The following is a 15,642-nucleotide window of genomic DNA, read 5'->3' as shown; positions in this document are numbered from 1 at the left end:
CTTGCTAAGGATGAAGTTTCCCATTCATCTATCAATCAGTACTTGCTTTTTGCCATACTGATTTCTCAGATGGAAAGGTTTGGGTGGGGAAGAAGGGATTTGGCATTTCACTTTTTCTAAGTGACTTAGATCAGGTTTCCATCTTCTCCTTCCAGGTTCTTTTAGGATGGTGCAAAAGTAATTGCAATTTTGCCATTAAAAGTAATGGCAAAACTAATTACTTTTGCACCAATCTAATAGTACTCTAAGACACTTTAACAAATTATAACAAGGAATGGTCAGTGTAATTTTGAAGTTTCCTCCAATGTTTGTAACCAGTGCCAAGGTAAATATATTCATGTCCTTAGCTCTTCATAATTCTGAAATCCAGAAAGCTCTGAAAAAAATAGTTTTTTTGTTACTTATGGTATAAATTAATTTCCTGACAAAACCAGATCTCAACTGATGCAAGGCTATTTATAGTCTATAATAATCTCATGTCATGTGACTATTCAGATCTATTGCTGAAGAAATATTAATATGACTGGTTAAAGGTGATGTCCCAGTCACTGAGGTAGGTATTACAAAACCCACCGTAGATAAATTTTTTATTTTTTGGAGACAGAGTCTCACAGGGTTTGGGTTAAGGAATTGAAGACCTGAACTATACTGTGAAGGTAATGGTTTTTCACTTACCTGCCAATTTTAAGCCAAAATCATTGGTCCAAACGAGATGAGAAAACCATCACTGTATCTCCAAGCAGGCAACAGTGGCAGTGACCTGGCTTGCTCTGTCCTTCAAAGAAAGTTTTCTGCATACTTTTGAGGGCCCCCGACCAAACAGCACTCTCCTCTGGAAAGGTTATTAAAAATGAAACTGAGGCCGATTACGAACATATTGCTTTATTTCTTGGTGGTAGTAAATTAAGGCTTTCTAGATTCATACAGCACGCAGTGATTTGAACATTAGAATTAAAAAACAACAACAACAAACAATGAGCATTCAATTTAGCAGAGCCAGGAAGGAAGCAATGTTTTAAAACAGATAAATTTCCTAGTGAGACCTTTGGTTTGGTCTCTAAAAATCTGCTGAGCTGTTTCCCCAGTAACCCCCATCATAGATTCCCACCCCAAGGGAGAACAGAATGGATGAAGAGGAGACTGGGAGAAAAGGAGAAACTGGCAAGATGGTATGGGCTGGGCAATCAGTGTGAACAGTCAGCTTTGTCTCATGCTTGGAAGACAGTTTAGGTGATGCGGTCAGGGATTCATTATCTGGATCTCCCTGCTCATTCTCAGAGTATTAAACCAGCTCACTCGGAAGACCCCAGGGCCAAGGATTAGGGACAACCCTTTGTGACACCCAAATCCTGAAACTTCAAATAGGGTCACAAGTCACAGAGCTGAGGAATGCTACCTTCAACTTCTTTCATGGTTCTAAACTCTGTGGCTGTCACTAGATCCTGGCCTAGCTAAATGATTCATTTCCCCCATGGCATAGAGCCTTGATTGCACATGTAAGTTGATGATGTTGATTGGATGGGAGGCCATGATGTATGAAAGAAACCTCCTGGGCAGACGCCACCTCATCACACTAACCTCTCCATCCCCCCACAGAAGACGACAGTATGCACAGGAGCCTACAGTAGGAGTGCAGTTGTCAAGGGTGTCTAAGTTTCACAAATTCAGCATAACTGGCTTGGAGATGCAGAGGTTCTGTGTTTGGATAATGGGCACTTTGAGAAGGAAATAAATGAGGGATTTCAACCTAACGAAGGTGGGGCTTGGCTAGAGAATAATCTGGGAAAGGGCCATGTGTTTGTTTATTAGCAAAAGACAAGTGAATTTCATGAAAACGAGCAATGGAATTTCTTGTGGCTATCTGACTTCAAGCAAATGAGGCTAGAATATAGACTTCTATCCAAATAAGATAATTTGAAATTTCATCCATTTAAAATCCATACCTTGTAATGATTTTAATATTCCATTCCAAGGGTCTGGTTGGTGGACCAGAGTCTAAGTCATCTCAGTGTGTTCCCTCTTGCATTCATCTGGCATTTTTGAGTGAACAGAATTTAAACACCTGGAAGTCTGCTTTGCATTCTTTGATGGAAAACATGCAGACAGACACGGAGGAGGTACACAGGGTGGCAATTTGCACAATTAAAACACTTACAAACTTAACCCCAATAGGCTTCATGTGATGAAGTCTGGATGCATAAAGAAATAAATAGACGAGAAGAGGCCAAATGCAATCTGAATGACAAAGAACCGAGGCATCTGTCTCTGCCAGCTGTAGGACAGATGTGCCTGATGCATGCCAGGTGTGCAAGGCAAGGGATTAGAAAAACTTTTGAGGACATGTGTTCCCTTGGGCCTTGCTTGTTAATTGAAAATTGCGAGGGCCTTTACTCCTATTTGAAAACACTGAGTAAAAGCAACTGATGGGGTGATCTGGGCTTTGCTGTGAATTAGCCTTGCTGGTGCCTCGCTAGGATGGTGTGGAGGGGGGAATGCAGAAAGTATTTGTGTACAGAAACGACAGCATCCAGCCTGGCAAAAGAGGATGTGAGGAGGTGGGAGACGAAATTCTCCCACTGAGACACACAGGGAAGTGGGTGATTTGCAGCCAAAGGACATACAGGACCCTTTGTGCACTGATCCTGGCACTGCACAATCTCCTGAAATCACATCCATCCACAGAATCAATTCTCCTGGAAGAGGTCGATGCCTGGGTGCTGTATGCCAAGGTGCTTCTGTGTATGGGTATCTCTGCTCCCTCAATGCTATAATGGACATGAAGCTAATCTTTGGGCTGTGTGGCCTCTGATTCAGTGCTAGAAGCTGCAGCCCAGAGCAGTGAAGTGCTTTGGCCAAGGTCATAGTCATTGGCAGAGCTGGGGGAGGACTGCATGTTTTTCCACAGCTGTTGGCTGTAATGAATTTTTTAAAAAGGCCTGAAAAGCATTTTGCCTATGCAAAGTGCTATGATATTGAGTTGACAAGAATGTCCATGGGTGTGGGATTGAAGAGAGTGACTTAGGTCAATGAAGCAGTTTAGAGAGGAGGTCTGGAGAGCACTGTGATTCTGATGATGGGTTCTCGCTGCTGCTCTAGGAAGGGAGGGTGTGGCCTTGGGAGGGGGGCATGGAACTGTGGGGGTGTGGCCTGTGTGCGAGTGGGCCTGAGGGGAGGAAAGGAAGCGCCTTGCTCAAGGAACAGCGATCAGCCTGCTGAAGTACATCTTCTGTGAGAAGAGAAACTGCCTACAAATGACCCGACCAAAATGCCCGTTTGCTGTTTGCCTTGCTTCGTTTCTTTGGCCTCTGTTGCCCATGAGAAATGAGGAAAAATAAAGGCCAGATTCCTAATAACCTTCCTGGAGGAAAGAGCTGTTGAGTGGGTGTCGGTGCTTACATACGCTGCTTTTCAAAAACAATTGCTTTGTTCAGGTTTGTGTGAATACAACGCCGGATGAACTCTGTCCCTTCAGAAGAAAGCCGGGTTGGTGTGCTCGATGACGCAGCGCTTGCAGTGGCGTTTGACAAAGCGCAGGGCCTCCACGGAGACCTCGCAGTCCTGGACATTCAGTGTCTGGAGGTCAAAGCAGTTGGCGGCCACAATCTGCAAGCCCTGGCCGGTGATGCTCTCGCAGGACTTGAGGCTGAGCCGCTTGAGGTTGAAGCAGTTCAGGGCCAGGCACTCCAGGCCCGTGTCGGATACCAAAGGGCATTTGCCGATATCCAGGGATTTGAGTTTGGTGCAGTTCTTGGCGAGGTACTCCACGCCGTGGTCCGTGATGCCCTCGCAGCCCCTCGCGTTGAGGTAGCGCAGCTTGCTGCAGTACTTGGCCACGTAGCGGATGCCCACGTCGGTGACCCGGCCGCAGTGCGCGATGCTCAGGTACCGCAGGCGGGACTCCAGCTTGGCGATCTCTCGCAGGCCGAAGTCGCTGACGAAGCGGCAGTCGCTGACGCTCAGCTCCTTGATGGAGGCACAGTAGATCACCAGGTAGCGCAGGCCCTCGTCGGTCAGGCGGACGCAGCGGCGCAGGTAGAGGTGGGTGAGCTGCGTGCAGTGCGCCGCGATGGTGTGCAGGCCTTCGTCCTCCAGCACGAAGCAGTCCGTCATGTCCAGGTAGCGGATGGAAATCTGTTTGCCATGCAAGGGGGATAGTTTAATGGAGGCCTCCCGGGTCAAGCTGATGCAGGTCACTTTGGAGCATCCTGCACAAAGAGACATAACACAGGCTCAGAGCAACCTGCGAGCAGGGGAGCCACGCCCGGGGATGCCCTGGGGCATTCCTGACACTCGTCCAAGTCTGGGTCCGAGGCTGACGTTACCCCTTCCTGTCTTGGTCTCTATAGAGAAGAAATGCAAGAATGGGTTCCCCATATTTATCTGATTATTTAACTACATTATTTCTCTTATCTGAGCTTAAGAGGATTGGATCAGAAAAACCATGGTTCCAGTTCCTGATCTGTCATCTGTCCCTACTTGCCTGACAGACATTTTAGCAAATCAATCCTTCTGAGTATTTCCTTTGTCTTAAAATAGGGAGGATCCCATTCCCTGGGAGGCAGCAGGGATGGAGAAATGAGAGGATGTGTGTAAATATCTTGCCTTGGCCCTGGAAAGTTCCAGGAGCTCAGTAAAAGTGAGTTCTTGCGCTGCCGTGGTTTGGAAGCTCCCTGGTCCAAAGTGAGATATGAAAGACAAAGCTCGGGCATGTACCTTGGTTTAGCAGAAAGAGCACTGGGTTGGGAGTCACACCTGGTTCAGGCAGGAGGCTTAACGTTGCTGCTTCTCAGAACTGTCCTTTATGCAATGGGAATGAATAGGTGGTGAGCCGACACTTCAGATATAATGAGGATGCAATGAGAGAACAGATATGCATATGCTCTGAAAACGCTATGGGAAGTGAATATATTAGTCTGGCAAGGTGACCTTCTGTCAATTGAACAGAACTTCTGAGCAATTCAGCCCTCTTTAGCTGAGGAAGAACAACTGTGTTATCTGGATTGTTGCTGTAGCCCTTGAACCAGACTCCCTTCCCTGCCCTTAGCTCCTACAGTCAATTCCCCGCACCCCTATCTGCCAGAGGCGTCTTGGAAAACGGAACTCGAAGCTTGCCCCTGTGCAAAGCCTCGGGATGGCGCCCGTTCACTCCAAGTGTAAAATCCAGAGTCTAACAGGGCTCCCAAGGATCTGCACCCCGGGGTTCTCTGACGGCATCTTTTACCTCATTCCTCCAACCCCACTGGCCGGCTTGTCATTTCCTGGACACCACAAATGCTCTCCAGCCTCTGAGCACTGGAAATGGCTTCCCTTAGCCCTCCCGACTTTCCCAGGTCTCAGAGCGAATCTCAGTTTATAGAAAAATTTGTCCCCAACTATGCTTGTATAAACTAGCATCCCCTGCTTTCCTCCCCTTTATTTTCAGGAGTCTTTATCCCTGGGCGGCATTATATATTTATTTATTCACTTATTTATTTGCTGTCTCCTCACTCTGGAATGTAAGTTTTGAGAAAAGGGACTTGGGGCCGTTCACTGCTGTCTCATTTCTGGTTCATAGCTGGTGCTAAGTATCTGTTGAATGAATGAGTGGTTTATAGAGGGAAACAGTCTTCCGTAAGAGGATCAGATGTGATCATCCAACTTCCAACAGTCTTCAGGACCTTGGCTGAAGTATACCTACATTGAAAAACAGTTGTCTGTTTTATAGTTAATGATAATGTCTTTTATTTGTGTTGAATCACGAATTTTATAAACATTTTCTTACCTGATTGTTAGAACAATATTAATACTCAGGAAGGTATCTTTAGATGCCTCTCTAAACATCGTTTCTAATCTCCTAAAAAATATGTGTACATACGTTATAAATGTACATACTATATAATTTATATATATATATGGAACACTTATTTCATGGCATATTTCAGTTCTCTATATATTGCTCTATAAAAACACGTACAGTATGCTTATGGTATATTAATGCAACTAATATCCATAGTCTATAAATACTAGGTTAGTGCAAAAGTAACAGCGATTTTTGCAATTAAAATGTCAAAAACCGACTGGGTGTGTTGGCTCACGCCTGTAATCCCAGCACTTTGGGAGGCCCAGGCGGGTGGACTGCTTGAGTCCAGGAGTTCAAGACTAGCCTGGGCAACATGGCAAAACCCCATCTCTACTAAAAACGCAAAAATTAGCCAGGCATGGTGGCGCACGCCTGTAATCCCAGCTATTTGGGAGGCTGAGGCACAAGAATTGCTTGAACTTGGGAGGTGGAGGTTGCAGAAAAATCTGGATTGCACCACTGAATTGCAGCCTAGGTGACAGAGCAAGACTTGATCTCAAAATAAATAAATAAAAGACAAAAACTGCAATTACTTTTACACCAACCTAATATTTTATAAATGTATATTTTTATGTATTTCATTCTACTATCGAGGTTGTATATATATTTTTCATTTTCTCTCTGCTCTTCTCAAATCTCTCGGGCAGTTCTACAGCTAGGCGCCTCACTTCGGACACTTCTGCACCTTGGCTGTTTCACGCAATATCCAAGGCTTCCCAGCAGCCTCACAAAAGTGCTAACGAGGACCTTCCTCCCACCTCCTGGTAGGATGCCCAGGAAACTCTTAGACACTCAGGCCCTGGGAATAATGAGGTTCAAAAACCACGTGTTACTAAGTCAAAGAATTTCAGGAAGGAGTGAAGCACACACACTCCAAAAATGGAGAACAAAAACAGCTTGTCAGAGGCAGGTCACACTGTTCCAGTGGGCTTTGTGGTTTTGCAAAAGGTGATTAGTCCCTTTTAGCTTTGAAATTTCCCTTTGTTTTGAGTTTCTTTCTTGAGGCTGACTGTAAAATCCTGCTTGCACTGAATTTGTCTGTGGTAGTGATTGGCCATCTGTGACGCCTATAAAGACACTTTGTTTTTCAAGATCATACGATAACCTTTGCTCTTAAACTCTTGGTTCTAGTTTCCTTTCTTTAAAAACAAAATTAGCAAAATCTGCTACACTCTAGGAAAGATAATATATTTGGTCCAGGAAAATGTATACTTTGCTTTTGAAACTGAATTCCAAATTTAATGAAATACTTGTTTAGTTCAGTTTTGGTAAAGAGACTATTTTATAGGCTTGTATTATTTTAGATCAATAATTTTAGATTTTAGGTTTTGCCCAAACTCTTATAGATTTGCGAGGTTTGGGTTGAAAAGAAAGTAAACTGGTTCATGGCTCAGCAGGTATTATTTATGATTAGTTCACACATTCAAACATTATAGACATGGAGAGAACCTTAGAAATCATCCAGAATAAGCATCATTTTTTCAAGATGAAGCATAGCAGGCTCAGTGAGATTATATGACTTGTACAACCAGACTGCAGATAAGTCCCTTTCTAAATTGAAGTCTTGGAATGAGGAGTCAAGAAACTTAAGAAGTGACTATGATGTATCATAGAGTTGATAAATTACACAAGAGATATACAGTAGAAAGTGAAGTGGACATTCAGACACTGGGCACCCAGGGGTCTTTGGAAACTTGGAAGCCACCACGGCATAATTTCCAAAGGGGTCCTTGAAAGAGAGAAATAATTTGGATGCATAGATGTGGAGTGAAAACCAATTTATAGATATATTAATAGATGTGGAGTCCAGGTAGTAAGATAATGGACACATACCAGAGAAAGGAAAGCAAGGGGCAAGTCGATGGGAGGGTTAGGGTATCCATGAGGTGAAACTTAGGGTGTCTGAAAGGATTTATTCAAAACCAAGGCAAGAATTGTCTTTTGGGATGAGATCAGGGGCCTGCTTTGACATCTAGGGTAAGGTATATAAATATTATTCAGTAGGGAATAGACAACATAGCTTGAATAAATCTGTGGTGTTTCTTCAGTTAATCCCAGATTTCATTCAGCTTTCACAAATATGCTCTTTATTACCACTTCCTCTCATTATTAGGGTGATATCTCTACCTCTTCTGGGGCGTAAAATGGTTAAGTCAATGAAGAACAACTGCTGACTTCCAGGCAGGCTAATAACAAGGACAATATGACGACAACAATGACAGCTGTGATTTATTGAGTGCCTCCTACATGGTTCCCTTCAGAGCATGTGTTTGAGAACTTAACATGTCTTAACTCATTTAATCTTCCCAACCACCTCACTTTTACTGATGAGGAATTTTTAACTGTTGCACTGCAGCTTCCTAAATCCTTGCTTAGAGTATTAACCAAAGGGAACTTTAAGCCTTTTAGAGGCCAAAATGACCACTTAAAACTTTGACACGCCTGTGTTCACTTAATTACAATGTCATAAAAGTGCAAAAATGAAATATGACATATTTCCGCCCTTATAAAGCTCAAAGCTCATCATGAGTTGAGACTTCCAAGTCCATCAATGCTCTAGCTTTCTGTACTCAAAAGGCAGACACCCAGAAAAAAACCCTTAACTCACTGGGGGTGAGGCGGAGAAGGCTACATTCAGGGGATGCTTGACTGGAGTTTAAGCAATGAAAAGTCTCTTCAGAGAGTTCTCGAGGAGGGGCAGTAGGCAGAGGAGGGACAGGCACACAAGCCAGAGAGGCATGCACATATCATCGTATGCACAGATCAGATGTGTTTGGGGACATGCAGATAAGATGGTTCTACAGAAGGGAGCATTGAGTGTATGCAGGAAAGAGATGAAATTTGCACCTAAGAAGAGCATCTTATGATGGCTGTTACATGCTCTGTGGAGGAACTTGAATTTTTCCTGTAGGTCATAGGGAGCAATTATTGGAGGTTTCATGCAGGAAAGTGAAGGTTAGACTTGCAGTATGAAACAGTTCCTCTGGAGGCAATGGAGATGGGTATAAGAAGGAATGGCTGGGGAAGCCTGCATCCAGGCAGGCAGCGAATCACCTGAACAGGACTCTTGATTAGGGGGAGGAACAAGGATGATTCCAGGTCTCCAGTTAGAGGTTCTTTCTGAAGCAATATTATTTTTAACAGTTACCACATTTTATATTTTGAAAATTGGTTGAACAAACCTAAGGGGTTCTTCAGTTAATTCCAGATTTCATACAGCTTTCACAAATATGTTATTACCACCTCCTCTCATTATTGCAATATATTCAACAATATAGTGCATTGGTTTTAATGCTGATAATGACAAAACAATACAGTTGTAGTCATTTTCAGTGACTTTAAAGACAGCTTCCCAGATGAGCATTTTCTGCATGCTAGGGATGGGATAGGTAGTCTCATCTCCTTTGGGAGAATTAAGCTCTAGACCAGTGATGAGTCGTCCAAAGTCAAGTCTACTGCCACTGAGAACGTGGCCACTATCGGAGCCCAGCTGTAAAACTAAAGAGAACCAGGCATAATGAAATCAACTGTGGCAGCCCTCTGGCTTCTCTGCATCAACATAACAATTTCCAGACGCCCTCAGAACAGGAGGGCACCCTTAGTAGGTGCTGATGACAAATCCATCCTCATGGCCTGTTGAGTCTTTCAAGACCATCTATCTGAAACTTTCTCCCATACCTGGGATTCTGTGTTCTTAACTTGGTGAGCTGCAGATTCCCCTTATTTTTATCTCTATGTATACAGATCACCGTTGTCATTGGGAGACAGGGGAGGCTACACAAATATATTTGAACTTTCAAAGTAGGCAGGTTAACCTACAGGACAGATATCAAGGCTTAATAATGGTTAGTCAAGGGGCCAGGCAGGATCACTCAGGCTAGAAGTGCAAAAATTTCCATTCCCAAATAGCAAAAGTGGTTTCTGCATTTCTGAACTTCAAAAGGACCCTCCAAAAGAGGGTACAATTGCTTGCAGCCTGTATTAAGAGTGCATGGGAAGCACCTTTAACAAAGATAGGGATTCCAAAAATGAATCATTTTCTAATCTAAGAAAATAAAATGAAATGTTTATAAAATGCTCCAATTCTTAGATGTTAAAGAACCCAGTCCTTTGCCATTTTTTTTTAAATGAAGAGGAAACACATCTAGAAAAAGCTGTGAATTTTCCTAAATCACAAAGTTTTGAAACTTGTTTCCACCACATCACAACATTTTCTCTTTCCAGAATTCCTTGGAGGAAAAATGTAAGAAAACCTCCTGGTTTCCTGCTTCTCGATGCCACTGGCTACTCATGACTAACTGAACATATGGCTGCTATGGTTTTGTCTTGAAGCCAGCTGAAGTAGAGGAGCAGCGAGCTGCTCTCCAGCACAGGAAAGAATCTGCAAAAAGTAATGGGCTGTCATCTGAAATATTTTCAGATGTTGGCTTTCGAAAGAGAGAGCAAGCTGAGAGCCGGCTTTAGCTGGGATTTTGTTGGAGGGCATCACTGGCCTCAGATGCTTGTAAATCCCAGATTCTGTTTATTCACCCATCATAGTGGTTTTTACTTCTTGACCCCTCCCCCAAACTCCCTGAGGTTGCTGGTCGTGCTGTTGGTTTTTTTTAAGTCCCTGATGCATCTTACACATTTCAGCCTCTCGAATGTTCAGCTTTTGACTAGGCAGCAAATGAGATAAGGAAGGGCTGTTAGTCCAGCCAGATCATGTCTGGCGCCTAAGTGTGAGTCTGGGCTTTAATTCTTCCTGCCTGAGAGAGGTTTCCAAGCAAAGCAGCCATGCTGGGATTTCCTTCAATTTTTTTTTTTTTTTTTTCAGAGACAGGGTCTCACTCTGTCCTCCAGGCTGGAGTGCAGTGGTGTGATCATAGTTCACTGCAGCCTCGAACTCCTGGGCTCAAGCAGTCCTCCTGCCTCAGCCTCTGGGTAGAATAGCTGGGACCACAGTCTCATACCACTGTGCCCGGCTAATATTTCCAGTTTTTGTGGAGAAAGGGGTCTTGCTTTGTTGCTCAGGCTGGTCTCTAACTCCTAGCTTCAAGTAATCCTCATGCCTCAGCCTCCCAAGTGCTTGGATTACAGGCGTGGGCCTCTGTGCCCAACTTCCTTCAATTTTTAAAAGGACTAAAGATTTAATTCAATGGACCTTGCCCTTGCACTATGTAACTGAGAATTTTGCTTGAGAAAAGATGCAGGATTAACCCGGATGTAAGAAGAGTACTGGTGAAATCTAAGGAGACACTACAAAATGGCAAGTGATCATGAGCACAGCCCCCAGCTGAGTGTTTTATCGCCCACAGTGGGCACCATCTGGCCCGTGGTACGAAAACATACGAGGTCATTTTTACAGCTTGGACAAAGATTCCAGGCTCCAGGGACCAACAGCAAGTGGGCACAAGGATAGTTTCTAAGCTAACTGTGTTTGAGTTAGTCATTTGTTTCCTATTTCTCTACACTTAGACACCCTGTTTGCACTATCTATGGTTGCTCTGAAGTAACTGTGAGAGTTATGAAGAGTAAAGACATTTAAAAGTCATACTAACCTCAACTCCCAGGCAAAATGCGCTAGAATTCCCCTAAGAACTCCCCTAAGAAGTGGACATTATTTGATGAAAGGGAAACTTGTGGCCTCCAGGGTCATGATTCCATAGAGACAGTTTCTCTGCAAAAGCCAGCCTCCCTACCACCCGCCCCTCATCTCTGATGGCTTGCAAGAAGAGGACCCTCCGGTGGTGGCATTGTCCCCACTGTTTTAAGATGGTGCACCAGGAGGGCCCATAGCTGGTAGGTCAGTGTCCATTTACCTGACACATCCAGGTGCTCCAGATTGGGGCAGAGAGACACCACGTCAAAGACGGCCTCGTTGGAGATATTGTAACAGCCTGAGACTTCCAGTCGCCTCAGTTCGGGGCAGCACTGGGCGATGGTGTATAGCCCTCGGTCTGTGAGCCGCCTGCAGCCACTGACAGTTACAGTTTCCAGCATGAGACACACGTTGGGGGTGTCCTGGCAGAGTCTGCGGGTCAGCACCTTGAGGGCGCGGTCCACGTTGATGGTCTCGCCCATCAGGCGGATAGTCCTCCAGAGCCGCGGGTCCCAGGCCAGGTTGTACCAGCGGCGGCACACGCGCGCGCAGCGGCACAGCTGGTTGGTGGGCAGGAAGGAGAAGATCTGCACCATGGAGTGGTCCGGGAGCCGGTCTATGCTGGCCTGCTCCTTCTGGGGTCTGGAGGCGAGCCGGATGAGCGGGTGTGTGAGGCGGGTCGGGGGCGGGGAGTGCACCATGGCCACCGTCTCCCCGGTGATGGAGGACGAGGAGGTGGACGAGCCCCTTCCATTCTGAAATCCTGGCAGGTTCGGTGGACATATCAGGGCTGGGCTGGGCGTGCTCAGTGTGCGCATGCTCAGGTCGGAGTCTGGCAAAGGACAGAGAACAAAGGGTTAAGGATGCTGGCCTCAGCAGAGCCCCAGACAGGCAGCAAAAGCACTGGTTTCTTTCTTTTCTTTTTTTTTTAGATCTTGTTGCCCAGGCTGGAGTGCAATGGCATGATCTCGGCTCACGGAAATCTCCGCCTCCTGAGTTCAAGAGATTCTCCTGACTCAGCCTCCCGAGTAGCTGGCATTACGGCTTTTTTTTTTTTTTTTCTGTATTTTTAGTAGAGACGGGTTTCATCATGTTGGCCAGGTTGGTCTTGAACTCCTGACCTCAGGTCATCTGCCCGCCTTGGCCTACCAAAATGCTGATATTACAGGCGTGAGCCAGCACTCCCGGCCAGCACGTGTTTCTTTCTTAGACAAAACATTCATGGGGGCAACATTCTCATTCCACATATGTCCTCCCTGGGCCGACTCCTGCCAATGCCATCCCAGAGGACCAAGCACGTGCATGTGTCGCCCATTCCAGAAAGCGACAGTTCCCTGTGGTCTGCACCAGGAGAGACCAGACTGCAATGAACAGGGTCAGATATGCAATACTGAGGCTTTGCAGGCCATGGGCTCTGTCCCCCTTGCAACGACAAGCCCTGCCATTGTTGTGCAAAAGCTACCACAAACAGAGTGTAAACAAAGGAGATTGGCTGTTTTAATAAAACCTAATTTATAAAAGCAGACCAGCTGGACTAGTCCCTGTCCAGACCAGGGAGCAAATCCCATCAGGTCATCGTTTGACAACTTCCAGTCTACATGAATGGGGATTATGGTAGGGCACAACTTCAAAGTTTCATTGTTTCTATTCTGGAGAAACCTCATATATTAGATACACAAACTGGTTTACCTCCCTAATTTTATTGTGGTTAGATGGGTGATTATGTTGCATTTACAAATGAGGGGAGTGAGTTTCAGAAGACAGGAAGAGTAGTGAGTCGGCGCAGAGGACACCTGCTGCCTTGGCTCACTTCTCCCAGTGTCTGCTCCTCTTTCTGTTGAAAACAGTGCCCCAGACTAGGGGAGCCAATGAAAGGCTTCTGCTAGGTCAGGCATTACACACAGCATTTCCAGTCCTTGGGTAACTGGAAACATGTTTATTTGTTCTTCTTATTAACAACCTCCCGTTTGCATTTGAATAGTATGAGCCATATTCTATTCCTTGGAACTAGAGAGATCGCTGACAAGGACACAGCAGTTTTAAAATTTGTGAGGGATTAAGAATTCTTTAGAATACCACTTCAAGAAGTAGGCTCATTTCCTCTCTCTTTTTCTCAATATACACAGGAGAAGAATTTAGTCTTTCTCTCTAAATATAATTGCATAGTATATATTTTTGATATATATATAGTATCCAATGTATATTATATATAACCATATACATGGTATTATTACCATATATATCCAATGTATATATGTGTATTATTAGATCCAATATGATATAAATTTTATATCTACATAATATACATTGATATTATATATTATATAAAATAATATACATTGGATATTATATCCAATATACGTTGGATATAATAATACATAGATACACGTTGGATATATATGGTAATAATACCACATATATGGTTTTATTTAGGAAGAAATGTATTTTCTCTGTTAATATATTTATATATTTTATATATTTTACACACATACATATACCCACACACATGAAGATGCTCCCCAGCTTACTATGGGGTTTTCGGGCCATAAGCCCATCATAAATTTAAAATATCCCAGGTTGAAAATGCATTTAAAACATCTAATCTGCCAAACATGTTTGCTTATCCTAGCCTACCTTAAATGTGCTCAGAAGGCTTACTATAGCCTACAGTAACAAAGTCATTTAACACAAAGCCTAATTTATAATGAAGTGTTGAATATCTCATGTGACTTATTGAATACTGTACTGAAAGTAAAAAACAGAATGGTTGTATGGGTACTCAAAGTACAGTTTCTACTGAATGTATATCACTTTTGTACCATCATAAAGTCTGGAAATTGTATTTAAGCCATAGTAAAATCAGGAACCTATCTGCATAGGTATGTATCTATATAGATATACATACATATCCACACATAGAGAATTTATCTTCAAAATACATATTTCCTCATCTATAAAATAAGTGAACGGAGCTAAGCAATTTCTAAGTCATTTCCAGCTCTAATTATAGTTCTCAAGATTTAAACAAAAGCTCTATGCTTACATGCTTTTGCATATTTCATACCCTGGAAATTAACACAAAGAACTTCCAGCAATAACATGCAACACAAAAAGTTCTGAGACCTGATGTCTCCCCCTACTTGTAGTTTTCTTACAGATCTCCTTTTTCTATTGCTGCAATTTTTCTGTTCAGTTGCTTCTTTATAACCTAACACTGAGAATGGCTTATGTGCGTCCACACTGTGCTCATGGAGCATCTTTGAATTATGTGCTGCCCCAACCTCCCATGTTAGCCTCTTGAAATACAAACACCTTTCTTGAATGGCTGCAAATGCCATCTCCTTCAAGAAGTTTTCTTCCTGTCTTTGAGATAGGATCCCTTCCCTTGTGAAGCCCCCACCCTTTGTTATATAGACATTTGTGAATTTATCTTTTCCTAATGTGGTTGATTGTATTATTTTTAACATATTAGCATTTCCATTCAATTCAAGACATTTGCACACCTGCTATATATTTTCCTAATTTTGCATCCCTCCCTGTGTCCCCATATCCTTTGTCATATACTTTGCAATTCACCTCAGACAGAGTATATTTCCTCAATCTTGTCTTGGACATAAGGCTTGTCCATGTGACTTGCTTTGGCAGAAAATGTTAGAGGAAAGCCATTTGTGCAGCTGGGCTTGACCTCTCAATCTTCTACCATCACAGTGAGGAGAACATGCCTTACTAGCTCCTTGCAGGTGCAGTGGCTCATGCCTATAATCCCAGCCCTTTGGGAGGCTGAGGTGGGTGGATCACTTGAGGCCAAGAGTTTGAGACCAGCCTGGCCGGAATGGTAAAAACCTGTCTCTACTAAAAATACAAAAATTAGTCAGGTGTGGTGGCACACCTCTATGATCCCAGCTACTCAGGAGGGTGAGGCACGTGAATTTTTGCTTGCACCCAGGAGGCAGAGGTTGGAGGTTGGAGTGAGTTGAGCGAGATTGCACCACTGCACAGTGAAACTCTGTCAAAAAAAAAAAAAGAATAATGAGAGACCCGTGAAGCAGACAGAACTTCCTCCAACCTGTACCTTACAGACAGGCTCACCCAAGGCCAGCTTGGTTCAGCCAATACCCAGATGAACCACAGATGCATGAGCTAGCATAAACAATGTTTTTAAACCACTGAGTTTGGGGGTGATTTTTTACACAGTATTACTGTTGCAACAGATGATGGACAT

General features: G+C 43.9%; 1 protein-coding gene across 2 annotated transcripts in view; it reads right to left on the bottom strand.

Moving 5' to 3' along the window:
• Nucleotides 1-719: 719 nt before the first annotated feature.
• Nucleotides 720-15,642, bottom strand: part of FBXL7 (F-box and leucine rich repeat protein 7) — a 434,724-nt gene continuing 419,801 nt past the window's right edge. For both annotated transcript variants that reach the window (XM_032135457.2, XM_058430221.1), the window contains exons 3-4: nucleotides 11,641-12,252; nucleotides 720-4,205 (exon numbers count right to left, since the gene is read on the bottom strand). In XM_032135457.2, coding sequence (XP_031991348.1) covers nucleotides 3,469-4,205; nucleotides 11,641-12,252 — 1,349 coding nt within the window. In that variant the 3' untranslated portion in view covers nucleotides 720-3,468. The remainder of the gene's footprint in view (nucleotides 4,206-11,640; nucleotides 12,253-15,642) is intronic.

This window comes from Hylobates moloch, unplaced genomic scaffold, assembly GCF_009828535.3.
Source record: "Hylobates moloch isolate HMO894 unplaced genomic scaffold, HMol_V3 SCAFFOLD_17, whole genome shotgun sequence".
NCBI lineage: Eukaryota > Metazoa > Chordata > Mammalia > Primates > Hylobatidae > Hylobates > Hylobates moloch.
The sequence above is the reverse complement of the archived record's forward strand: the minus strand, read 5'-3'. Positions and strand labels throughout refer to the sequence as shown.